This window comes from Drosophila willistoni, assembly GCF_018902025.1.
Source record: "Drosophila willistoni isolate 14030-0811.24 chromosome 2R unlocalized genomic scaffold, UCI_dwil_1.1 Seg167, whole genome shotgun sequence".
In the NCBI taxonomy this organism is placed as follows: Eukaryota; Metazoa; Arthropoda; class Insecta; order Diptera; family Drosophilidae; genus Drosophila; species Drosophila willistoni.
In genome coordinates, this window is record NW_025814050.1 from 8959759 (window position 1) to 8983822 (window position 24064).

A 24064-nucleotide genomic window follows, 5' to 3' on the forward strand; every position below is an offset into this window, starting at 1 on the left:
ACTGATTAACCCGGAATGTCCTTTGAAGGACTCGTTCAAATCAGGGTTGGGAGTAAGTACATTTCGTTGTTAACAGTTGACTGAATTCGTGTGGGAGGGAGGGGGGCGAAAGAAAACGATGGCAAATAAATTTCAAAGCGAAACGAAAAGTTGCTTCAATTTGGAAATGGAAAATTTGATTTGACTTTCTTACGTTCTTGCTGCTTTATGCTGATTGAATTGAATGATTAGGCAAATATTAATTGATATTTTTATTGTTTCCGTCTTTTTTTTTTCTCCATGCTGTTCGAATATCAAATAGAGTTGGGCTAATTGAAGCGACATTTTCTTTTAACCTGTCAGAACTTCCTTTCCGTTTTCCTTCTACATCTTTTGCTTTTTGTTGATTTTTTTTTTTCTCCTCCTGCCTATATCCAAATCCATAGAAGGTCATTGATTGATTGAGTTTTCTCAGTTTCTCTGTTCCAGTAAATGGATCAATGGGTTCTCTTTTTGTTTCTGTTTAGTTTGCCTTACATGCGCTCGTGTGCTTTCTAATGAAATTGAATCGTAAATTGAGTAAAAAACCGAACATCTTTTGTGCATAGAAAAAAGAAAGAATGTTAATCGTGTTCTTGAAATAATAGGCTGGCAGGAAACACTTACTTCTAAAATTATCTATATATATGAAACTGCAGCAATTTGAAAAATAAACATATGTAAGAAATTCCCTTAACGCTTAAATTTGCTACAAGATGTAGCAGTGTAACGACCCTTCATAAGAGAGGAAGGCGACCAATTCAAGTCCATGTCCGATTTGGGTGGTTTTTCAATGAAATTGTAGACAGGCTTGGACTGAGTAACCCATTCTACTGGTTTGAAGAGCTCGCTCATCACACGATCTGGTTTAATGCCACAGCGTCCAGGATTCCGGAATTTTGAGGGTTCGTGCAGCTTATTATCCGGATCCCGATAATAATCTCTTAGGTCCTGGCAATCCAAAAAGAATTTATCCAATCGTTGCATCTCACTGTAATCAATTATTTTCAGTCCAGGCATATTAAACTGCAGAATCTCTTTGCGCTGAATACGCGCATTCCTAGAGACCTGCACCATATTAACTTCCGGTATAAGCATCCTGAAACCTAATTCAAAGACCCAAAAATAGAGGTTTAATGTAATTTTCGTGTTTGTTGAACAGTTTCTAGGTATTGAATGTGTTATGTGAGACGACTATGAGGACGATTTTGTGATATATCCAATATAGAAAAGGCAAAGGTAAGTTGATTTTCGAAAGTAAATTAAGTTTCATAAAAAAATCTCAAAGGTAAGTTGATTTTCATATTGGTACAAAATTTGTATTACAAATCTTTGCAGCGATGGATCTGTTCAACTTTTGGCAATTGCTTGAAATGCTTGATATGTATTTAAACAACAATTGTTAAAACAAACACTTTTTTTCTAATCTTGTATTATATGGATATACCTATTTTTACTACTGTGGGCAAAAAGTAAAGTGAATTTTCAATTTAAACTTTGCGTGCTTAACATTTCGGGCTAGTAATTTTTTTTTTTTGAGTTGGTAGGATTGCTAGTAACCTCGGAGCGAAGTTTCATTATCAGTAATATATTTTTGCTTGTGTTTACCAATCGAACAGTGCATTTTCGATTTTTACACCGAAACCGCTAAATTTCTTGCAAAAAAGGCGTCGTTGATGTGCTGATTATCAGAACAGGCTCAACAACATGATAACTGGAGATCAGACTTGGATTTATGCTTATGACCATGAAACAACCGACCATTTAAGCGAATATCGTTCTAAAGGCAAGGCCAAACCGAAAAAAGCACATCAAAGTCGTTCAAAAATCAAAGTAATGATGACATATTTTTTTTGATTTTCGTGGTGTGGTGCGCTATGAATTCCTTTCACCTCGCCAAACTGTTAATACGGAATATTCTTTAAGCGTGATGCGTCAACTAAAACGTAAAAACAACAACTCTTGCTTTTTGCATCATGATAATGCACCGCCTCACACTGCACTCATTCTTCGTGACCATTTCGCCAAAAATTCGACGTATATCGTTCCGTAACCCCGACCACTACGGGGAACACGTTTCGTGTCGATTGGGGGGGCTAATGGCTAAACCGAAAAGGGACTATTTGGCATGTTTCGAGGATTTGAAAAAACGTTGGCATAAGTGTATTATATGAAGGGAATTACTTTGAAGAAAGAATAATTAAAAAGTTTTCAATTCACCTTACTTTCTGCTCATTAGTAATTCTTTAAAAAAGTGCAATACATTTTTGTTATCTCAAGCAAAACGATCATTTCCAAGTAACCGGCAAAATAATCAGCACCCATACTCGAAATTAATAGTGCATTTAAAGTAAGGTTTACTTTGGTAAGCATTAACTTCATCTACAAAATTTTTCCGGGTACGAAAAGGCGCAGACATCTTTAGGATTATATCCTCAGATGACTTTGGTATATCAGACTTTTGGTTCACATCTTGCAAGTGAACCTACATAAGAATAACCATGTGAGTTCCATAGTATTCGGCTGATTTGATCAATCTATTTATTCCACTAGTTCTAGAAGAAATCTGTTGAAATGAAATCTTATATAACTATTAAATTTATCACATTTCTCTTTGGGTTTCATCGTGTGACGGTCATGTGGCAGCTGTTTGAGTTAACTTTTCCCACTTTGGAAAATTGCATTATCTTGGCGGCGTTGGGTCTGTGGTTTGGCATTGTTGGGTGTTGCTGCACTTTTGGCGTGTAAATTGCTAATGAATTTAATTTCCTCCACCGCACAGACACAGACACACACACACACGCATACAGCCACACAAGCACGCACATATATGTATATGTTTGTTTGTATGTATGTCGAGACATGAGGACAGCAGCATTTTCCAACGACATCTGATGTAAGAGTCGGGTGAACTTTGTCCTGTTTGGTGAAAATCTAATAACGGACAATGTACAAATAACAATAACAGTTTGTTGTCGTTTGTTCGTTGTCATTCTTGTTGTTGTTGTTGTTTTTGCTACTGCTTCTGTGTATTGCACAGTTTTAATTTGTGTTGGGCCCTGCATATTAAGTAAGCCGAGGCAGAGATACCCTCCCACCCCCACAAACCGGAACTGATTGAATTTAGCAAAGGAGACAGAGGGAGACGATGCCAATGGTCACATGGGGAAAGCGACTATTTGATCAGGAATCACACATTGAGCCCCACAATTGGCACACAATTGACACACAAACACACACACACACACACTCTCTTTCTCTTGGGCTACGTGTATAAAAGGTGTCAGTGATTAAGTATACGCCATGTGGCCTAATGAAAAATACATTAAATGCAAATGGAAATGGATAAAGGAATCAGATTTTTCACCAGATTCTTTAACTGTTTTCGATTGGTTCTGGCCCATCAGCAGTGAAAACAGAGAATTTATTGCGAAAAACCAAAAGAAAAAATATATATGTATGAACACAATGTAAATCGAAATTTCTTAAACTCTATCATCCATAAATCACCGGTAGTTAATTTAAATGCGAAAAGATTCTTGCTGAGAATCTGTTTTAACTTTGCAGACAAATCATATTTTTTCGCATTCGGCCAACTTTTTGCATTTGCAGTCTGGCAACTTTTAGATTAACTTTTTGTCTCGTATCGCTAGTGAAATGTCGAATTTTGAATTCAGTTTCCCCCCCAGTTTTGTAGCCTAACTCAGGCATTGTTTAATGCAATCCTTTTCGCTATCAAATAAATTTCGTGTCCCTCGGCAGCCGCCATAGATAAATTCCTCACATGCGTTGATTTCCTTTATATAGCGCCACATTTGAAATGAAGCCTTGCAAGGACCCACTTCACTTGGCGCATCATCACATTTTTCTATACAAAAAAAAGGACGAGTTATGATTTGTATATATTTTAAAGCATCCAACTTACTTTCGTTATAGGCCAATGCGAGTTGCAAGATGAGGAAGGAAAATACGAAACAAAGCACTAAAACTTTCATCCTGTTATAAATACAGGTATTATATACAGGTAAATTTTTATCGTTGAGCATTTGACAAATTTATAGTAGATGTCTAGGTAAGATTGAAGTTTTTTATGTCTCGTTAGATAGAGTGATTTTCTGACAAAGTGAAGAGAGATTGTTTTTTTCTTAGCTTCTCATAAAGTCAAGGACCAAACACCTATTAAAGTTTAGCATTAAATTGATCTTAGCTTTTGAATCGTCCCAGTAATTAACAGTAAATAATTGAGTTGGTTCTTATAAAGTCTATGAATAGAGCACTTATTTATTTGCAAATATTTTCATTAAATGTTAACTTCCCAATGACTTCCAACACGTGCCGGAAAGGTTATCAAATCCGGCCATGACAGTGGCTTTCCATTTAGTTGCCTGTGTAAATTAGTTATAGACTTAGAGACCCAGACTCGAACGAAGGAAATTCTACAGCAAAACGAACTGAAGGCAAGGACGCCCACCCCATCTCAAACCAAAACGAAATAAATACTCTGTGAGATACAAGTGCTGTTGCTGTGTGTGTTGATTTTACGACATTTAAGAAGATTTATGGCTACACCTTGGACTGTAAATGGGCGCCAAGTGCCTGCCAGCCACGCGAACCAGAACTGAACCCGAAGCGGAAGTTGCCAGAGAAGGGACCATGTCCACGTCCATGTTCCATGGCCATTCTGATTCTGTTGTTAGTGTTGGCGCCATCCATGGTACCTGCTATAAGAAGATTCCAAGTTGGGCAAATTGCCGAAAGTCATTAAGTTTGCGCATCAGTGCAACAGCGATGAGATTTCCTCACCAGGTGGGCAGCGGAAAGGTAAATGAAACAGTATGGCACTAAAGCCTCGGTTGGGCCTCAACTGCAATGGGCAACAGCTCATTTTTTTATTCAATCTCATTTTTTACGTGATGGGTGTTTTTCTTTTCTTTTTTTTTTTTGTTCATTTTTCTTACCTCTTTTTTTTCTAGGCGTCACTGAAAGTGCAGCAGTTTACACAAGGCTCTGTGGGAGATTGATGCCTTGCCGTAAATATAATTACAGTTTCATTTCCCTTTTAACTTTGGAAGAATGGCAACATAACCACATGGCGTATGGGTAATGTATGCAAGACCAAGCAATCAGCTTGATATAAGAAGGAGAAAAATGTACAGAATCGCATTCATTTAAACAAAATATCGATAAATATAACGCTTTAAAAAGAAAATCAAAGTAACTTTTATAAATGTAACCTATTATATTATTTTAACATAAGAAATTGGAACTTAATCTTATTAGGCCTTGATAAAGATCACAATTGTTTATTTTATGTTTTTATTATCATTCATCTAAATATTAAAAACTACAACTGAATTATACGAGATATTTTCAAAATTTTTAGTCAGACGTGTTATGAATTTTTAGACCAAACCAATTGAAGCCAGTTCTTCAATATGTCAAACTCCGGACTAACGACACTCGCCCAGCTGCAGCAACTTAATGATGCCCAATTGTCTGTGATGTGTCGCAACTATCGGATAACACCCACTTTTATGACAGGCCGAAATCGTCGACATTTGGAACGTCGGCTGCATGTGGCCATAATTGAGGAGAGTGCTCAACAGCGTGCCCTGGACTATATAGCCAAGGAGAAGGACAAAGACTATCAAAACGATTTGTATGCCAGAAGCATGGGATCAGAGATTTTGCCAGCTCGACCAAGAGTGAACACTCGTTCTCCCTCACCCGGATTATACGAGATCAGTCGGTCACAGAATGCGGGAACCATGACAACACCATCGGTTCATAATATTGGTGGTAATCGCACTCTCTGGCCCTCACCGCTGCCCCACAACATTGGACGTACTTATAAACGGCAACGAGTAACGCAAGAGCCCTCTATTTTATCCTCAGCTCTCGCTAAGGCTCCGGGTCTGTTATTAAATTTGGCTAAGGAAGTGCCTTTAAGAATATGGAAAGGTTTGGAAGGACAATTGGCACCTTTTCAACGATTTCGCGGTGGAGAGCAGCAGAGCGTGCAGAATATTGAAGTTTATCAATCAAATCCACAACAGCAAGACGATACAACAAACCGAGGAGTAACTCGAATAACTCATCAATTGAATAACACATTCGAGGAACAACCTCACACTTATCCCTATGGCCTTGACTATGAAGAACTTCAGCATTATACACAGGAACCTGTTAACTTCGCCGACATTGAAACGGATCAAGATGAAGTCTCTGTTGACAGTATGACCACACCTCATGAAAGTGATTCTATTGACAGTTTTCATAGTTCTTTGGATGAAATGGTTGAAGAGAAACCTGCAGTCAAAGCAAAACCAAATGAGCAGCCAATGCTAAGTGCTTTCAGATTTGCTTGGTGGCGAAGCCCTGAAAAAGAGTTGGCACTCCTTCCAGATCGCCTTGAAACGGATCGCATCTCTGAGCATGAACAGGAACTGAATACCTATGAATATCTGAGCGACGATCAAAAACTAGGAGAGCAGCGTAAAGAAGTAAAGGATATAATGGGTCGCGTCGACCTACGTGACGATAGTGATGACGAAGCTGTGATAACCCTACCCAGTCGTCGACAACGAATCTTAAGATCGTGTGGTGCATTTTGTAGAAATGTCTATGAGTTTCTCTTCTGCGATCGGGATGGTGTTTGGGATATTGAAAAGGTCCGCTGTACGGTCTTTTTTTGTGGCATGCTGGTTTTTCTCGGGGCTAGTTTTAGGAAAATGCAATAATCGAATAACAAAGAAAACATTTGTACAACGGATGTGTGTATCTTAATAAAAATTGTACTTACAACGTCATTGAAACGATGGCAACCTTTATGCTTGTCATTTCGCTTTGTATTCTTTGCTTTTACTTTATTGAACTCCAGCCCCAAATGTCAACTATATATGGCAGACAATAAATTTCAACTTTATGTCCATATATTAGTGTAAAAGCGTACAAAGTGTAGAAAAATAGAAGGTTAGAGGGAAAGACGACGGTGGGGGAAAGTTGAAAAGTCATCAAATGTTTGTTATTGTCCTTTGATTGCAATGCTAAAACTTTTAAAGTTTTTAAAGAATTGAGACAGCTTGAGCGGCGAGAGTTTTTTTCTTCTTGACATCACAATCACACGTATTGACTTTTTACTAGGAGTAGTTCAAAATAGCTTAAAGATATCATCTAATGCACCATAACTAAAGTTACATACCAATCATAATTGGGACATATAGCAGGCTTATAAATATCTGAACTTTACATATCAACTTTACATGTTGAAGTTTAAAAATCGATGAAAAAGTAAGTGTAGCTTTTTATGTGAACAGAAGTTTGGTCAGTAACTGTCAGAGAGCTGCATGAATGATAGAAAAATTAATTTGAGTTAACAATATTCAAAACAAAATGAATAAATTGAATGACTTTGAAAATCGACATCAAGTGAAAGAGTGTACGAAGTGAACAAAAATAATCAGTCGCACTAAATTCAAACGAATTAAATGAGTTAGAAAGTAAGACAATGAGTTGCTATGATTCGAATGCATTCGAATCCCAATTCTGATTTTAGTATTTAGTATTTGTTTGTATGGTATATTTTTGAACTATATGTGATTACTATATGACTATATGACTGGGAACCTAATCAGATTACAATACTGTTGGTATCGGGTTCAAAAACCAAAATCTGCTCCAAAGAAGGCGAAGACTGTCCCATCAGCCGGAAAGGTGATGGCCACCGTTTTCTGGAATTCACAAGGTGTGATCTACATCGACTACCTGGAGAAAGGCAAAACAGGAACAGGGGCCTACTATGCTGAATTATTGTCCCGATTCGACCCTGAATTAAAGAAAAAACAGCTTCATTTGCTCTTTCACCATGGCAACGAAACGGCTCTCACCTCCGCCATCACCATAGCCAAATTTGTCGAAATAGGCTACAAGCTGTTGCCCCATCCCACGTATTCTCCAGACTTGGCCCCGTGCGACTTCTTTTTGTTCGCAAACTTAAAAAAGTCACTCGCCAGGCAGAAATTTGAGTCGAATGAGGAAGTCATCGCCGCCATGGAGATGACTTTTTTTCAGACGGGTTAAAAAAGTTGGAACATCGCTGGGTCAAGTGTATCAACCTTAAAGGAGACTATGTTGAGAAATAAATTTACACTTCTCAAAAATGTTCGTTTTTCATTTGTAGGATAAGTACTTATCGGACTGCCCTCGTATTTGATCAAATTATTTGTTGTTGTTGCTTTAAAACGTCCCAATCAAAATAAGACAATTGGAATCATTCCAGAGCCTTAGTGCATATTGATGCTTTGCCCCTCAATTCATTGTATTATGTATTTTTGGAGTTTTGACAAGTACTTACATTTACACTCATTCATTTCATTGTGAAGTTGTCATTTATTCATTTAAATTCAATTTCAATGGATTCATTTGACTTTGACTTTTCTATAATTCATGCAGCTCTCTAGTATCTGTATATTAAACTTTTCCTAAATTTTTCACTACTCTTAGATGGGTTTTCTGTATGTTTATCTCTTTCGTCATTTGTTTAGCATCATGGTAAAACACATTCGATATTTATTTTCGTTTTTATGATCTCAGAAGTCGAATAAAAGGGTACCACTGAGCAACCGAAATATGTATGACTTTCATATTTACAAAAATATATGGTAAACATGTACAGTCAGTTATTTTCAAAGAGAAGTTTAGAAGCCTCAAAGGCGCCATCTATTGTAATATGATTGATATTGAGAAAAGCTTAATTTAGTCGAGAAACGCACCAGGAAGTGGAAATGGAACGCGGTTTATTCGTTTGAATCCTCTTTGGAATGCTAGTATTTAAGAAACTAACCATAGCCTTAAAATTTTGTGAAACGACCTGAAGAAACTGACATGACCATCTTTTTAGACATCTCCGAACAATCCCTTTTGAATGTGGAATTTGTAATTAGTTTTACATACATAAAGTAATTTTATTAGAACTAAATGCATTTATGAATACTAAGAAGACATCATCATTAATTAATCATTAAGGAATCATTAACAATTTATAAATGAATCAGTAAGATTCAATCCTCCCACCATTATCAAAAAAACCAGATCAGTTTATTTCTCTAGAATCGGATTGGGAGACTTAGCACTCACCCATTACAAATACATTATTTCAGTCTTTCAACACAAAACTATCACTACTTTACCTAAAAACGGAATGCCCACAACTAATAATACTCAGACACCAAAACTTACAGAACAACCTACTAAAAATAAAGTTCTCCCCTCATCGATTAAAACATATCTTTCATTAGTAATTTTCTAAAAGCCATCCATGTTAACCATTAAACCTAAACACTAATCAGAATGAATATGTAAATACTTTTAAGAAATCAACAAACCCATAAATAGTATTACTCTGGAGTATAATTTTTAATTACCATTAATTTTCAATAGTCCGGGTAAGCCCACTTAATACTAGCTAAGAACAAACAATTGACAAATACAAAATCGCATGTCTCAATTAAAAGAGAACGCCGTATATAGATGTAATTCCAAATGGTCTCGGTGCGTTCGATTAAAAAATTTCTTTTGAAATGCATTTGGTCTAACTGAAAATAAAAGATTTAATATAAAAATCTAAATTGTCCGTGGAAAATGCACTTACTGATCGTTCTCTCCAAATTTTAGTTGGATGACATTTTAACAGTCGACGTATTTCATGCAGATAAAGATGATTAAATATTTTCCGCTCCAGTTCTATAATTTTGCGGGCTGTGCGAATCACACGCCACATTCGTGACATAAGAGAAACAAAAATGACAAATGCCACAATGATTCCGCTAAGATTCTTTCGACTTAACACCGAATTGTTTACAAAAACAAATATAAGCACAATACAAAGTTCCATAATTAATCTTAAGGTCTGAGGTATCCAGCCAATGTTCTGCATATTCATACGTAGAGCTAATAATTCTTCTAAGTATTTCAGGCACAATGACCAGTCCACATTCTGTCTGGGTAAACGATTTTCAAAAAAATCATCCAGTTCTTTTATCAAATGATAATGCTTTAACATAACAAAGTCAATGAAGCAGAATGCGATCAGTAGACGTAGACCGTGTATTTTTTCGAAATATTGAAATGAGTTTAAAAAAAAGTCCTCAGCAGCAACAAAAAAGATAAACAGAGCCATTTCCCTTAGCCATTGACAGAATAAATTAAATCGTGAAATATGCACTGGCCTACCAAACAAAAGAAAATGTATTTTACTGAGTTTTTTTAATCGATTCAATAACTGACACATTTCATTAGCCCTGAAGGCGAGAAACCAACCGCAATGCAATACACTAACTATCCAAGTGTAAAAGATCCCCATGAACAAGTAGTACAAGGCGCTCTTAACATTCCACTGTCCCAGCAATGCCAAAATATTTGGAAAGGTGACTGAGAAAAGCAAACAGAAATATGGCAAAATAATGAAGTAGTGCCAAAACTTCACATAGCTAATCCAATTTTTCGAAATCACAAACCGCTGGTTATCGGTTCGATAGTTGAAAACATTTATGGCCAAGATTTGTGTTATTAATAAAAAAAACTTTGACATTTTTAATTATATTTCGTAGTTGTCTAACGTACAACATTTAAAGTACTGAACAATGGCACATTCATATAGTAAGTAGGTAGATAATATGCCACCTGCAAATTGCTTGTAGTTTTATTAATTATGCTAATTAATCATTTTGACAACACTCTTTTATAAGTTATATATTTTTCCAATTGTTTGTCATCGATTTCATAAATTATCAACAGATATGTACACTTTTTACCATGTTGGGGCCTCGGTGCGACGCAATGTATAGATCGATTCCGAGCGGGATGCGTGCCGCGAGTTGGTGCCGATGGACCGAATTCCCGCTCCCTGGCGGGTTCATCTTTATGGCCGGGGGGTAGAATGAAATCGGTTTTCGAACCAACTCGACTATGCCCACGTCCGCTGGGTTTAGAATTTCCTGGCGGCGAATCGGTGATCTGACCCTGGGAGAAGGCACGCTGATGGCCCTTCATGGCGGACTTGATGGGTCTACCACCAGCTCTGACAATGGCGCCACCACCATGACTAACAGATCGCGCATGACCACGCTGACCTGCAGACAATGAGGGATTTGGAGAATGGCCACACCCGGAATAACATTTCCACCGGGTGCGCTACCTATAACAGGACTCACACTTCCCGGAAATATATATGTGCGTTCCGGTTCGTCGTTCCTGGCGATCCGGCTGCTGCTGCCGCTGATCCAACCGCGCCGCTAGTTGTCATCATCATCGTCGTGTTGGTGGAATCGCTGGCCAAATTGGGTGGTGCCGAGCGTTGTTGTTGGACAACTAGAAACTTTTGCCTCAAATCTTCGGTGTTCGCTGAAGGCATTTTCACAAACCACAAACATTAGGAGTGAATTTCGGATATGTGTTATGTGTTGTACATATTGTGATAGAGTTCTCTAGCTTTAAAAAGTTAGATAAAGTTCTCTTTCTTTTATGGTAATTGTTTTTCTTTTCTGTTATATGTATTTTCTTTTTGCTTGTTTCACTCAAAATTAGATGTAGACTAAAAGGTATTCAACTTTCTTTCAAAAGTTGCAAAAACATGTAACAAATTGCAAATCTAGTAGAATTAATAAATGTAGAATTCAAAAGAAATTGTCAAATTATGTTAAAAAATATTTTAACACTCAAAATTATTTTTATCTTAAACATATTATTCTTATTTTTTTTTTTTTGTGATAAAATATTTGTCCAAATTAATAGCATTGAAAATTTATTATAACCTTCAATTATTACGGTATACAAATAATTTTTTAAACAATTTCAGTAAGGTGATTTTCAAATCTTTCTACTAGTTTGACGATTGTAAATGTTTTTGAATTTTTTCGATTTTATTTCTTTTAGATCCCGAAAAAGTGTTTTTTAAATAGGTATAACAACATCGAAAGCCCAAAAATCTTACTATGAAATGTTCTACAATTAAAAAAAAGAAAGAAGTTTATACATAAATCACTTGTAAAACTTTCATTAATTTTATTGTTAACCCAAACAAGAATTCTATTGAGTTTGGGAGTTGAATAGATTCTCAATTTAAGTCTGAAATTTGTTGGCATTTGGAATAATATCTTCTAGCTGGAAACCTATCTATGCGAAAGTGAAGATTTTCCCCCTTCTATTTAAGCCGACGAATTTCCTTCCTTCTCATTCGAAGCCATTCCATGTGTGTGTTTGTGAAAATTGAGAAAATGCACTAGCATTGCAGTTGATTTGTGTTTCTTGTTGTTTTCAGCTGTTCCTCTCTACCATTTGGCATTCGACTTCGTTCTGATATGCATATTCAGTTGTTTTGCAGCTCCCACAGCCTTCCCCCTCTTCTTATCAGTCGAGTAATTCTTTGTTTCAATAAACAGAAATCGAAATTTGAAACCAAAGCAATGAAACTGAAACTGACCCACACAAAATAACATTGTCGTATACAATACACTTGTCTTTGTTGTTTTGAAAACGACTTACTCATTATCAGTCATCGAATTCGCAAACAAAAGAATATTATCAGCCGTAGTATAATGGGCATTTTTTATTATTCTACCCATTATCGATTATGTGATTGGGTATATACGCTTAGAATGTAATAAATTCTATTATTGAAATTCTAAACATCAGTAGTCCAAACCCCGTATCGGTATCATTCACAAAAACCCATTCAGTGTTGAAAAATTTTTTAAATAAATTTTACAGTGACGAATTAAGCCAGCACGGGGACTGTAGCATTCCAAAAATCCAAATATTCGGAAAAAAATACTTATTTTTAATTTTAAAGTTTTAAACACAAATTTTTGGCTAATTTGAATTCTTTTGTATTTTGGCCAATTTCCAACCGATTTCAAAAAGTTATAAATGAATTAAATCAGCATTAAGTAAACTTAAAAACAGTTGGTTAATTAAATTTATTTCTACTCAAATTTTAGAAAAAAAAATATAATCATAATCACAATTGGCCAAAAATGTAGTTTCAGATTTCAATGCAGATTGCACGACATTATTCTAACTTCAAAATAAGCAAATGAATTTATTTAAAATTTTAAGAAATTTTTATTTATTAAATTTTTTGTCAATTTCTTCATTTAAATGAACATTAAATCAACGACGCAGGAAGCTTGTCAAAAATCCACGTAAACATTAGTTTTGATTGAAAAGAATAAACAAATTATTTATTTTCTAGTAAAAAAAGAGAAAATATGTATCAGCTAAAACACTTATTAGCGATGAAAGAGGGGAATTTTCTCACAAAAACGATTTATTGTCTCTAATTAATTTTTTTGTTTAACATTAATGGTAACTTAAAAATCTTATAATACTGGATACTGAGGAGCTAGAATTATTTTAAGACTGGCTTTTAGCCGGCTAGACGTTAATAAATCTTATGAAATTTTAAAACTTCTTATCTTTTACAAAAGGCGTATAGGGTATGTTCTAGTTGTTACTATTAATTATTACATTTACTCAGAGTATTTTGTATGTGCCAAGGCTTTACCGGGGAAAATCCAGACCGTTGATAAGACTCAAATTTTCTTTTAGTAAATTTCTAATTGATAAAACGTGTGACGAATTGATTTGGAAGAAACGACTTTCTTAAGATATTTTACATGGCTTGTGATCTATATGGGTATTAAAAAATTGCGCTATAGCAAATAAATAAGAAAAAAAAATTCCAACAAAAAGAGAAATATAGTAATTTTTGTAGACCATTTTGAGTTTTATTAAACCTTATGTTTTTGCCGTCTCTAGGTCTAAAATAAAAACTTTTTTGTTTTAGAAGAAATTTTTACTTTTATTACTCTACTCGTGAATGACATTTTTAATCACTTAATAAAAATTTGAATAAAAATAATTTTTTAAATAATGTTTCCACAAATGAATCATTTTAAAATATGAATAAAACCATCTTATTAAAAGTTGTTTCCAAGAATAAACTATTCTTAATTAAGTTTCAATTGCCAATTGTTTTTGGGGGTTAAGGTAATATAATAATTAATTCAATTAAAATTCATGATCATTTCAAACTCTTGACTTGGCGCTTAAAGCTTTCTCCAAGTCAGCTTTCGGTTAACAGACGTTTGTTCTGTTTTCCATTTGAATCATCATCTTATCAGAAGTCCACACTTACGAACGAAAGTGTATATGTATATGTAAATAAGTATGTGTAAATGTGACGACTACAGAGCAAAGCGGAAGATGCAATCAAAAGCAAACAAAGCGAATAACAAGAGGCCTACCCCCCGCACACAACCGCCCCCACACACGCCACACACAAACGTACAAGTTAGTTAATTTCATATTTCTTTATTTTAAATTAGATTACAATAAGAATACAACTTGAGGCTTCCGTTTAACAACAATTATTTTAGATTGTAAAATTATTTACAGTTACTGAATTTTTGCTGGTATTTCCACACAGATTATATCAACACCATTCTGATCCTGTAATTCCCATTTCACTAGCACAGAGACCTTTGGATAAGTCTTCAGGACTGGCAATGTGGCTGTATAGCGATAGGATTCATCCTTTTCCAATGGACACTTGAGGCCGCTATTGACGCAAGCATCGGGATTGGCCAAGGGGAATGGCATCTCAATGCCCAAAACCTTGCCATGAACCACAGTTGTCACGGCCGATGCGACCTCGGCCAATGCGAAATCAATGGAGAAGCTGACTGTTGTGTTCCTCTTTAGAATGCATTCCGATTTGGTTGTATCACAACCCTCGATGGCAACACGGGTAAATTTTCCGGTCTTTGAACCGCAATCTGTGAATCCCAGTCCTTGGACAAAGGTCACCATTAGCAGACCGAACCAGAGAAAGCACAATTTCCACATTTTTTTTCCGAAAACGAAACGCCGAGTTAATTAAATTACAAGGTGATTATGCGACAATAAAATTAAGCCAACTGTTATCTGCTTTCGTTTTCCCCTGCGACAGCTAAAAATCTACTGAAAATCGGCAAGTGAAAATTCTAAATTTGAAATATAAAAAAATGTTGCCTATCGAATTCATGCAAAAAGTTACGGCGAGACGGCAAAAAGATACGGCGAATAGGCATGAAGGTACGGCGAGAGGGCAAAAAGCTATGGCGAATATTTAATTTTTTACCGCTCGAGCGAATTCGGCCTTGTGGCTGTTGTTGCATTTGAGGGAAGAAAGAGCGCGCCGAGCGAATTGATTTGATTTGAAGAAGTTGTTATTTTTGTTGTTTTTTATTTCATTTCACCACGCGAAAAAAAGCTTTTTGGGGTCTATTTTTCTATGCAGTACTTGCAGTGGTCCAACTATGTGTAAAAACTACAACTTTTGCAATCAATCAAGAAGTTGTCTTTACATTTTCATATCGCAAAAAATTAAACTGTTGAATTTAATAATTTCTTTTTGTAATAATTTCACCACCACCACAGTGAGAAGTTATCTCCACTAGTAACTTGATAAAATCTATCTACATTTCTAGAACCACTGTGCTCGCGGTATTAGGCAAGCAGAGGAAAAAGCTTTTTGGGTCTGTTTTTCTTTGCAGTATTTTGCAACACGTACGCAGCACCGGTTGGCATTTTATTTGGGCGGCATTTAGCAAAAAGTTTATATTGTTAATAATTTATTTTTACTAAAAAAAAAAGAAGAAAAAATGTCGCAAATTTGTCAGCGCAGCTTGTTGTCGGTTAATCGTTTGGCACCCGCCGCCTTGCGTTGCAAGTAAGTGGATCAAGCTGTGGTTAAACTTGTGGTTGTTTTTGTTTTTGGTGGGAACACGTTGCACATAGACACACACACAGACACGTACAGAGCAATGCAGTGTCATTTGTCAAGGTCATTGCATTTGCCGGTCTATGTTTGTGTCTACATATCTGTTTGCATTGCAGTCACTGGAGATTTATGTACATTTGTAACGCGCTTTACGTTATTATGTCGGAATAAATTCTCTTTTGCATGAGGAGGGTAATATATAGAATATAGAGGACACATTTGTATTGCAAAAAGTAATTAGTTTAAATTGCAACTTAATGTATGCATGTACATAGCAATCCAGCTGTTTTTATCTGTATTACTGTAAACGTCATTGAGAACTGTTATATATAGTATGTACATATGTATGTATATATATGTTGGGGGTGGGGGAGATATATTTTTATATATACAAAGCTTATTTCGTGGCATTTCATTCAGTTCTATCTAAAAAGTAAAAGCTAGAAGAAAATTATATGCTTCAGTTGCTTTGCATAAAGCACTTTAAATACCCTACCAGCCAAAATTCATTACTTAATTAGTTTGGTATAACTTTTGGTATAAATCACTTAAAGACAATGAGTTTTATTATAACAATGACTACTTTATTTCATTTGTTAAGTGTTCTAGATATTTAGCAAAATCAATATGCCTTGGATTGGTTAGGGTAGTGTAACGTTGACATATCACGCTTTTGTCGCGTGTTTTGATTTTTATGAACTATTTTTCTTTATAAACTCTTCATTATTTTTTTTATCGACTTGCATGGTTCGGAAATATCAACCAGAAATTGAAAAGTAATAAAAACGGAAGCTAATCAAACAATACCAATCAAAAACTTTGACCGACCGACCGACAGGTGGCCATAATTAATTTCCTTCTTTGTTTTTTTTTTTTTTTTTTTGGTCTTATTCAAACATTTTGCATAATATGGGAGAAAAATTGCGTCAGCAAAAGAGAAAAGAGAGGGATAAGGCTTATCACTGACGTAGACACGATTTGTGTACTATATATATTCTGTTCGCCCTCGTTGAACAGAGAATCATTGTAGGTTGTTTACAACGACGACCCACCAAACGATCAAGTGATAAGCAAGTTGTTAATAAACGACCCCCTACATATCTACACGGGTGGGGGTTTTCAAGTGTGTGTGTGGGGGTGCAAAAACCTACAGATGACTTTCAAACTTTAGTCAAGAAAAAGAAACTGATTATTTGGTCAAAGTGCTAGACAGGAATAAGATAACCCAGTTAATAAAGGCAGCGATAAGTTTATAGCAAATCTGCAAATTTAATTTGGCTTCAATGATAAGACAAGATAATATTTGATTTAGAGGACTAAAGGGCATTAATTTGTATAAATTTTAATCTACACAGATCGTCATGGTTTACCGAAGTACAAATGGGACCGCCAGATGCCATTTTGGGTGTTACCGAAGCATTCAAGAAGGACACAAATCCCAAGAAGATCAATCTCGGCGCTGGCGCCTATCGTGATGATAATACCAAACCCTATGTCCTGCCCAGTGTGCGTGAGGTGAGTCTTTGCTTGGGATTATAGTTTCAGCTTGGTCATTAACTTAATAATCTCTTCACTAGGCCGAGAAACGTTTAATTTCCCGTGCTCTGGACAAGGAATATTCCACAATTATTGGTATCCCCGAGTTTTACAATAAGGCCATTGAATTGGCTTTGGGTCCATCGTCGCAACGTTTGAAGGCTAAGCACAATGCCACTGTTCAAACGATCAGTGGCACAGGAGCTCTGCGTGTCGGCGCCGCCTTCCTGAGCAAGTTCTGGAAAGGCAATCGTGAGGTTTACTTGCCCTCACCCTCTTGGGGCAATCATGTTCCCATTTTCGAGCATTCCGGTCTGTCGGTGAAACGTTATCGTTACTACAATGCCGAGCACTGCAATTTGGATTTCAATGGAATGATTGAAGATCTTAAGGTAAGTTAAATCCATAATGGGAAAACTTTTCCTTAACCTTTTAAAATCTGATTGATGTATTTGCAGAAAATCCCAGAGTCTTCCATTGTATTGCTGCATGCCTGCGCTCACAATCCCACAGGTGTGGATCCAAGTCATGAACAGTGGCGTGAGATCTCCAAGGTGGTGAAGGATCGCAAATTGTATCCATTCATTGATATGGCCTATCAAGGTTTTGCCACCGGAGATGTGGACAACGATGCCTTCGCTGTGCGCATTTTCGAAGCCGATGGTCATGATTTCTGCTTGGCCCAGAGTTTTGCCAAGAATATGGGCTTGTACGGTGAACGTGCTGGTGCATATACCGTCATTTGCTCCGACCAGGAGGAAGCAGCTCGTGTCATGTCCCAAATTAAGATACTCATTCGTGCCCTGTACTCCAATCCTCCCATTCATGGTGCTCGTCTTGCTGCCGAGATCCTAAATAACGACGATCTCCGATCACAGTGGCTGAAGGACGTTAAGGTCATGGCCGATCGTATTATCGATGTGCGTGGCAAGCTCAAGGCTAATCTTGAGAAGCTTGGCTCTTCCCAAAACTGGAACCACATTGTTGACCAAATCGGTATGTTCTGTTTCACTGGCCTGAAGCCCGAGCAGGTCGATAAACTAACCAAAGAACACAGTGTTTACCTGACCCGTGATGGTCGCGTCTCCATGGCCGGTGTGACTAGCAAGAATGTGGATTACCTGGCCGAAAGCATACACGCTGTTACCAAGTAAATCTTAAGATGAGAGCTTAAGTAGAAAGATTGATTAGATACTTATTGGCACTTGTACGAATTTTCTAGCACGAAATTACAAATGAAAAAAACAAAACACAAAACTTTTAGATAAACATTGCATTTTCTCTTTCGATTTGTCTTCTGACTTGTATATAAGCTAAGTTATCTGCCTTTCATAATAAAGCATATCAAATGTTGAAAACTATATCTATAGATTATATAAAATCGGTACATTATCTACGGGTTCTCGTCATGGTATTTGGCCTCATTTAACGAATGAATTAGACTAAGAGAATTCCTATCGACTTTGATAAACTAAATATGTAGACTAGGATCGGGATACGCTTGTATCCCATTTGCATCAATTTTTTTAAAATTGTTTTCGAGATAAGTTTTTTATATATTCAATTCGCACTGCTTGAATTTTCAAAAAGTGTTTAATTTAACTCGAATTAGCTTATTTTTGGAATGTTTTCCTTTACAAAATGGATTATAATCAGTATAAAATAGAAAAAAAACTTTCGAAATACTCTGAGACTAGTATTGGGCGTAGCTAAACTAAGATGCTGAGATTCACAGCTTTGTAATAAATGAAAATAAGCAAGAGTACGGACGAAAAATAATATACCTCATAAAAGGGTTATCAATATAAAATTTTGAGGAATTGTATATAAATCATAAATAAATTTTCAAAAAGTTGAAATGTTCCTTAAACCGAAACGAGTTAAAGATATTTTGCAGCTAATATATGTATTTCGTTTTGCATCGTGTTTCTTTGCATTCCAATAACCAAGACTTAACAACATTTATCCATAACTGATGATTGTGAAAAGTAAATATCTAGAAATCAAAATCAAACAATACTCTTTAAAGAAAGATATCAGGACAACGCCTTTGGTCAATAAGATAAGGACAAATAACAAGTAATTCAAATGAATCAATAACTCTAGACAGCAATTGTCCATAGATAAGAAAGTTATGAATTGTTTAGATATGCCATAACTCGTTCACATTCGTCTTAAAGTTAACCTTTTTGTCTTGTTTATACAAAGATATTTCAACATTTGTTTTAGAGAGAGATTTAGTGTAATTTAATATATTTTTTACAAACATAATTATTAAATTATGGTATATAATTAATTTGATTTGAAATCGTTAAATAGGTGAACACATAAGCCCATGGAATTTAAGGTTTAATATTGCCATTTACAAATGATTTAAGCGCTCATATTGAACCGGTATCAGAGATTTATGTATATATATATATATATACAAAAAGTAAACAAAATATTGCGGCCTATTATGAATTTGACTATTTTGAATGCAATATACAATAAAAATCTAATTATCTATCTATAGGTAGAGCTTGAATTTTACCCTTTTTTCGAGTTAAATTTTCCTTTTCTTTTTTTTTATTTATATTATATTATATATATATATATATATTACTAGCATCACGGTTTGTTATAACGATATCTTAACTTATCGCTTGGTTCGCAGTACTCCTTGATTATAAGCTTACAAAGGAATATATGAAATACTATAATTATTGCACAGACCGATACCCAAAAGAGCGTTGGCAAGCCACCCAATTGATGGCCATGCTTATGCAAAGCAATCAGATGTTGTTCGTGGGCAGGAGCTAGAAAAAAAAAACAAGAACTTAATTAATTTTTAAATTTCCATCGATTGGTTGGGAGGCGCAATTTACCCTCTACAACTTCTTTAACGTGTATGGCATGATGAAGATCCTCCATATGCTGCTTATCTTCGGTTATATACAATATAGCCGTTAAGGGTTCAGTCAATTTTACTGGGAATTGTCGTCGGTTTTGTCTAAAAGAATAAATATTTTCAACATTCCAAAGTGTTTAATAAATTTTCAAGTTTCTAGTTACGTTAGCAAAACTGGTTCATCCAAACAGCCGCCATCGCAGGCATAATAGCTGCGATCCGAACGATCTAATGCCACATTTATCACCGCCTTATTGTCATCCTTGACAATAATGGTGACATTGACATGGGTTTTATTGCCATAGTTAAGTCGCCTAAAATGGAAATCTCTATGCAAGAATTTTGGATGTATATTGCACTCTAAATGCTGATTACTAAAGCGAAAGCTTCCAAAACTCAAGACCATGGCCTGAATGACACCAGAGGCGCCAGCGCGTATAAGATTATGACAGCCTTGTTTCTCTAAGGTTAGCATCCAGGATGAAACTAAAGTATTCAGTTGGTGCAAACTGGACATATCTCGCCACAAATTCTCTGCCTGAAGTGTGTGATAAGAGTCGTAGCAACCCTCGGCGTAGGTTAAGGCTTTGGCAATATCTTCCTTAATTGTCGGAGAGCCAGCTCCCGATTCCTCGTACTCAAAACTACGGACTTGAGATAGGACGGCATACATGGTAGCATTAATACGATCTCCGTTCAAACTATTCTCCGCTTTAGATGTGCTTATTGTAAAACCCGTAGCCCATAGGTCTGTCCACACATTGATGTGTTCCTGGCGATAGGTATTAATGCTATATCCGGTATTCGAGGCTTTAGTGCTTATCTTTTGCAAAAGCTTTGTCATGGCTTGAATCGCCTGCTGCTCGGTTATATCAATGGTTGACTTCACCTGTCCCTCAATCACGAGCTTCGAATAGTGTATAGCCATGGGATAGATGACACGCACAGTGCCCCGTTTACGTAGCTGCAACTTGGAATCCAATTTCGGTGTAACAATGCTAATCACAATGGATCTAGTTGGATCATCGGTCGATGGCTGTACGGTTCCGGTAATGACTTTTATTTCACTATAGGTAGATAAACCCATCTGAACTGGTTCACTAGGGGAATCAAAGCCACATTAATATATACATAAAGTTACCCATAAAGCTGTGTCTTTTATTTTTATTTTATTTACCTGAGCGGAATAGTGCGAGTGGAAAGGTTGGGTAGACTTATGCGTGGCATAATCAGTTCAACATCCTCAACTATATTTCGTGTATTGGTCACCTGTAGTTCCTGCATCAGGATATTGTGTTGAGTGCGATGAGCATAGTAGGTATACGAAACAAAATAGCCGGCAAAGCATTGAAACCTATGAACCATTCCAGTTAGATACTCCACAACGGTGGCCTCTTTTTCACCCGCATTGATGCCGCCTTCTGGATTGACCGAAATAATCGGTTGAAAGCGTATGGGCACCATAGTGCGTCCATGTTTAATGTTAAGTGCAGCGTTATGAGCCACCTCCAATCCAATGTATCCATTGCCTACATAGGGCGTGTAATCATGTTCGCCCGGCAGCGGTGAAGGCGACACGTGACGTATGTTTGCATCGAACTCATAATTCTGAAGTATATACGGAGTCAGTCGATCATCCATGCACATGCTGTGTGGATCTGTTAAAAGGTATAAATTGTTAAATCGAGCGGGGGGTAATGGTCATTAATATTACCTTTCTGCTCCGGTGCACTGAGAAATATATAACGAAAGATCGGCGGCAGCAAATAAAAGACAATGCAAACGCATAATAGCAGCAAAAACAAACGCCGATATGAGGAAAGTGTCCCTTCGGCCAGACGCTTTAGACGGCGCATTATTTCCGCCGTCTCGAATTTGTTTTTGGCCGTACGAAACAACATATTGGCAGCTTAACAATTGAGTTTTCATTAGTTTATTTACCCTGGCCCTGCGAAACTCAAATTGTTGAGAGCCCTGCGAATTGTGAACAGCAATAGAGTATAGAGCGGTCACACTAATCAGGCTGACCGTAGCAAGTAAAAAACGCAAGAGTAAGATTTTCAAAACATTAGTCAACTGGTCACACTGGGAATTATAAAATCATTTTACATAAACGAATTAAAAATACGCTCTCATTAATTCTTGAATTTTATTTTCTTGTTAAACTACGCAAGCATTCTTAAATCAAAAATTAATATCTATTGACTACTTGGTACAAAGTTTCGCGTCATTTTTACGAGGCTTTTAGTTATTTAGCTCACTCTCTTTACATTTAAGTGGCAAACGGCATTTCAAGTTAGTCATGCTGAGAGTAAAGAGTATATATAGAGGATCATTTGCTTTCACTATGTGCGCGCCTGCGCCAACATTTTTACGTGTGCTGTGATAAGAATGGCCTTTTCGGATAAACTGATAAAAAAGAAGAAAACAATTCTAGTGCTATGCGGGTTTTCTATGCTCCTGCTCCTCGTATTGGTGTACACATGGGGCTCCAATAGTTATGCGACATCCACGTCGCTTACACCTTGCAAATTTTGTGATTTTGCCAACAGACGACAAGGACCACCGCCAGTGCTTCTAGTGGAAACAGATGAATACGTTATATTCAAGGATATAGCACCAGCGTCCAAATATCATTATCTTGCTATACCCAAGCTACACTTTGAGAGTCTCAATGCCCTCAACAAATCGCACTATGGACTGGGTAAGTTCCAAAAAAGCAAAAGACATTTGCATAAAAGCTAAAATGAGTATGTTTATTCTTGTTGCAGTTAAACGCATGGAGGAGGGCATGATCGAGTTTCTTAAAACGAAAAATGTGGATGCCAATAATGACACAATTATTGGTTTCCATATTCCGCCGTTTATCTCAGTGTCGCACTTGCATTTACATGGCATTTCTCCGGCATCGGAAATGAGTTTACTTAACAAAATTAATTTTATGGAATCATTCTGGTTTAAATCGGTTAGTAGCATTTAAATCTTAAAACTGGTTCACAAACTGATTGTTTATATTGTTTTTAACTAGGCCAAGTCGGCTCGAGAGATTCTGGAACACAGAGAACTGTAGCAGTTGGAATGCTTTTGATCAATATTTACCCAGCTGATTGTTATGTTTAAAAATGAATTTGTACAACAGCAAATAAGTGCAATTGACGGCATAAATTACTTATTTTGATTTATCCTACATTTACTTTGGTGTTTGTTGTTTGTAAATATTACATTTCTGATAAGATCGCTTTATGTCGCAGTTGGTAGTCTAATTGGAAACATATCGTAAGAAATTATGTTTTTATTTATGCTGCAAGGAAAGCATATAGGAAACAATTGCTGAAGATTTGGCAATATGAACCTTTCCAAAAACAAGATTTTAAATTTTATAGGCATTTAATTTGTTATTGATTACAGAAACCTTGTTTAGGAGTGTAAATGGCTTTTATTTTTATGAAATCATTTTTAAATAAAAAAATAAACCAATTTATTTAGACATTCAAATATTGTTATCTTAAAAATTTTATGAAATATTTATTTATGTTTTCAATTTTAGATTTTTGCACTCGTTTTAGTGCAGTTTACATAATACAAAATTTATTACAAGTAGAATAAACATGTATTTTTAGTGAAATAAATTACAAAGATCCTTAACTTTATTCTGAGCTCATTTAAATATATTTTTTTTAATATCGTTAATATAAACTTTAATTTAATAAAATTATATTTTTTAGTTTTGATTTCATCTAGTTCCTATTATTAGCAATTTTCATTATAAAATGTAAAACATGTTGCACAGTGTATAAGCC

General features: G+C 36.0%; 6 protein-coding genes, 1 long non-coding RNA gene and 1 pseudogene across 7 annotated transcripts; 3 read left to right on the forward strand and 5 right to left on the reverse strand.

Annotated features, from left to right (window-relative positions):
• Positions 1-236: 236 nt before the first annotated feature.
• Positions 237-1231, reverse strand: LOC6643772. Its single transcript, XM_002067060.4, has 2 exons — positions 646-1231; positions 237-574 (listed from the first exon to the last, which is right to left on the reverse strand). The coding sequence occupies exon 1, from the start codon at positions 1114-1116 to the stop codon at positions 712-714; it is 405 nt and encodes a 134-aa protein (XP_002067096.1). The 5' UTR covers positions 1117-1231; the 3' UTR covers positions 237-574; positions 646-711.
• Positions 1232-3389: 2158 nt separating this feature from the next.
• On the reverse strand, positions 3390-4178 carry LOC124460250. Its single transcript, XR_006954179.1, has 2 exons — positions 3944-4178; positions 3390-3886 (listed from the first exon to the last, which is right to left on the reverse strand). It is a non-coding gene; the product is annotated as an uncharacterized LOC124460250 (long non-coding RNA).
• A 1175-nt stretch (positions 4179-5353) lies between these two features.
• Positions 5354-6827, forward strand: LOC26529582. The gene has a single exon (XM_015178093.3). The coding sequence runs from the start codon at positions 5454-5456 to the stop codon at positions 6756-6758; it is 1305 nt and encodes a 434-aa protein (XP_015033579.1). The 5' UTR covers positions 5354-5453; the 3' UTR covers positions 6759-6827.
• Positions 6828-10782: 3955 nt separating this feature from the next.
• LOC6643773 lies at positions 10783-11545 on the reverse strand (annotated as a pseudogene).
• A 2827-nt stretch (positions 11546-14372) lies between these two features.
• Positions 14373-15052, reverse strand: LOC6643774 (NPC intracellular cholesterol transporter 2 homolog a). The gene has a single exon (XM_002067062.4). The coding sequence runs from the start codon at positions 14920-14922 to the stop codon at positions 14473-14475; it is 450 nt and encodes a 149-aa protein (XP_002067098.1). The 5' UTR covers positions 14923-15052; the 3' UTR covers positions 14373-14472.
• Positions 15053-15605: 553 nt separating this feature from the next.
• LOC6643775 (aspartate aminotransferase, mitochondrial) lies at positions 15606-18735 on the forward strand. The gene is made up of 4 exons (XM_002067063.3): positions 15606-15787; positions 17194-17353; positions 17416-17766; positions 17833-18735. Exons 1-4 carry the CDS (start codon positions 15720-15722, stop codon positions 18526-18528), a joined length of 1275 nt encoding a protein of 424 aa, XP_002067099.1. The 5' UTR covers positions 15606-15719; the 3' UTR covers positions 18529-18735.
• A 929-nt stretch (positions 18736-19664) lies between these two features.
• On the reverse strand, positions 19665-22261 carry LOC6643776 (uncharacterized protein KIAA2013 homolog). The gene is made up of 5 exons (XM_002067064.4): positions 21979-22261; positions 21442-21922; positions 20429-21364; positions 20242-20366; positions 19665-20172 (listed from the first exon to the last, which is right to left on the reverse strand). Exons 1-5 carry the CDS (start codon positions 22163-22165, stop codon positions 19985-19987), a joined length of 1917 nt encoding a protein of 638 aa, XP_002067100.1. The 5' UTR covers positions 22166-22261; the 3' UTR covers positions 19665-19984.
• A 294-nt stretch (positions 22262-22555) lies between these two features.
• Positions 22556-23451, forward strand: LOC6643777 (adenosine 5'-monophosphoramidase HINT3). The gene is made up of 3 exons (XM_002067065.4): positions 22556-22968; positions 23036-23229; positions 23293-23451. The coding sequence occupies exons 1-3, from the start codon at positions 22656-22658 to the stop codon at positions 23332-23334; spliced, it is 549 nt and encodes a 182-aa protein (XP_002067101.2). The 5' UTR covers positions 22556-22655; the 3' UTR covers positions 23335-23451.
• Positions 23452-24064: the final 613 nt, after the last annotated feature.

Bases quoted from the DNA above. Each gene is read 5' to 3' on its own strand.
- LOC6643775 (XM_002067063.3), top strand. From the start codon at position 15,720: ATGTCGCAAATTTGTCAGCGCAGCTTGTTGTCGGTTAATCGTTTGGCA. The intron at 17,354-17,415 runs GTGAGTCTTTGC...TCTCTTCACTAG, and splicing joins TCCTGCCCAGTGTGCGTGAG to GCCGAGAAACGTTTAATTTC. The intron at 17,767-17,832 runs GTAAGTTAAATC...ATGTATTTGCAG, and splicing joins GAATGATTGAAGATCTTAAG to AAAATCCCAGAGTCTTCCAT.
- LOC26529582 (XM_015178093.3), top strand. From the start codon at position 5,454: ATGTCAAACTCCGGACTAACGACACTCGCCCAGCTGCAGCAACTTAAT.
- LOC6643774 (XM_002067062.4), bottom strand. From the start codon at position 14,922: ATGTGGAAATTGTGCTTTCTCTGGTTCGGTCTGCTAATGGTGACCTTT.
- LOC6643776 (XM_002067064.4), bottom strand. From the start codon at position 22,165: ATGTTGTTTCGTACGGCCAAAAACAAATTCGAGACGGCGGAAATAATG. The intron at 20,367-20,428 runs GTAACTAGAAAC...TTATTCTTTTAG, and splicing joins GATGAACCAGTTTTGCTAAC to ACAAAACCGACGACAATTCC. The intron at 20,173-20,241 runs GTAAATTGCGCC...TTTTTTTTCTAG, and splicing joins CGTTAAAGAAGTTGTAGAGG to CTCCTGCCCACGAACAACAT.
- LOC6643772 (XM_002067060.4), bottom strand. From the start codon at position 1,116: ATGCTTATACCGGAAGTTAATATGGTGCAGGTCTCTAGGAATGCGCGT.
- LOC6643777 (XM_002067065.4), top strand. From the start codon at position 22,656: ATGGCCTTTTCGGATAAACTGATAAAAAAGAAGAAAACAATTCTAGTG. The intron at 22,969-23,035 runs GTAAGTTCCAAA...TTCTTGTTGCAG, and splicing joins CAAATCGCACTATGGACTGG to TTAAACGCATGGAGGAGGGC. The intron at 23,230-23,292 runs GTTAGTAGCATT...GTTTTTAACTAG, and splicing joins AATCATTCTGGTTTAAATCG to GCCAAGTCGGCTCGAGAGAT.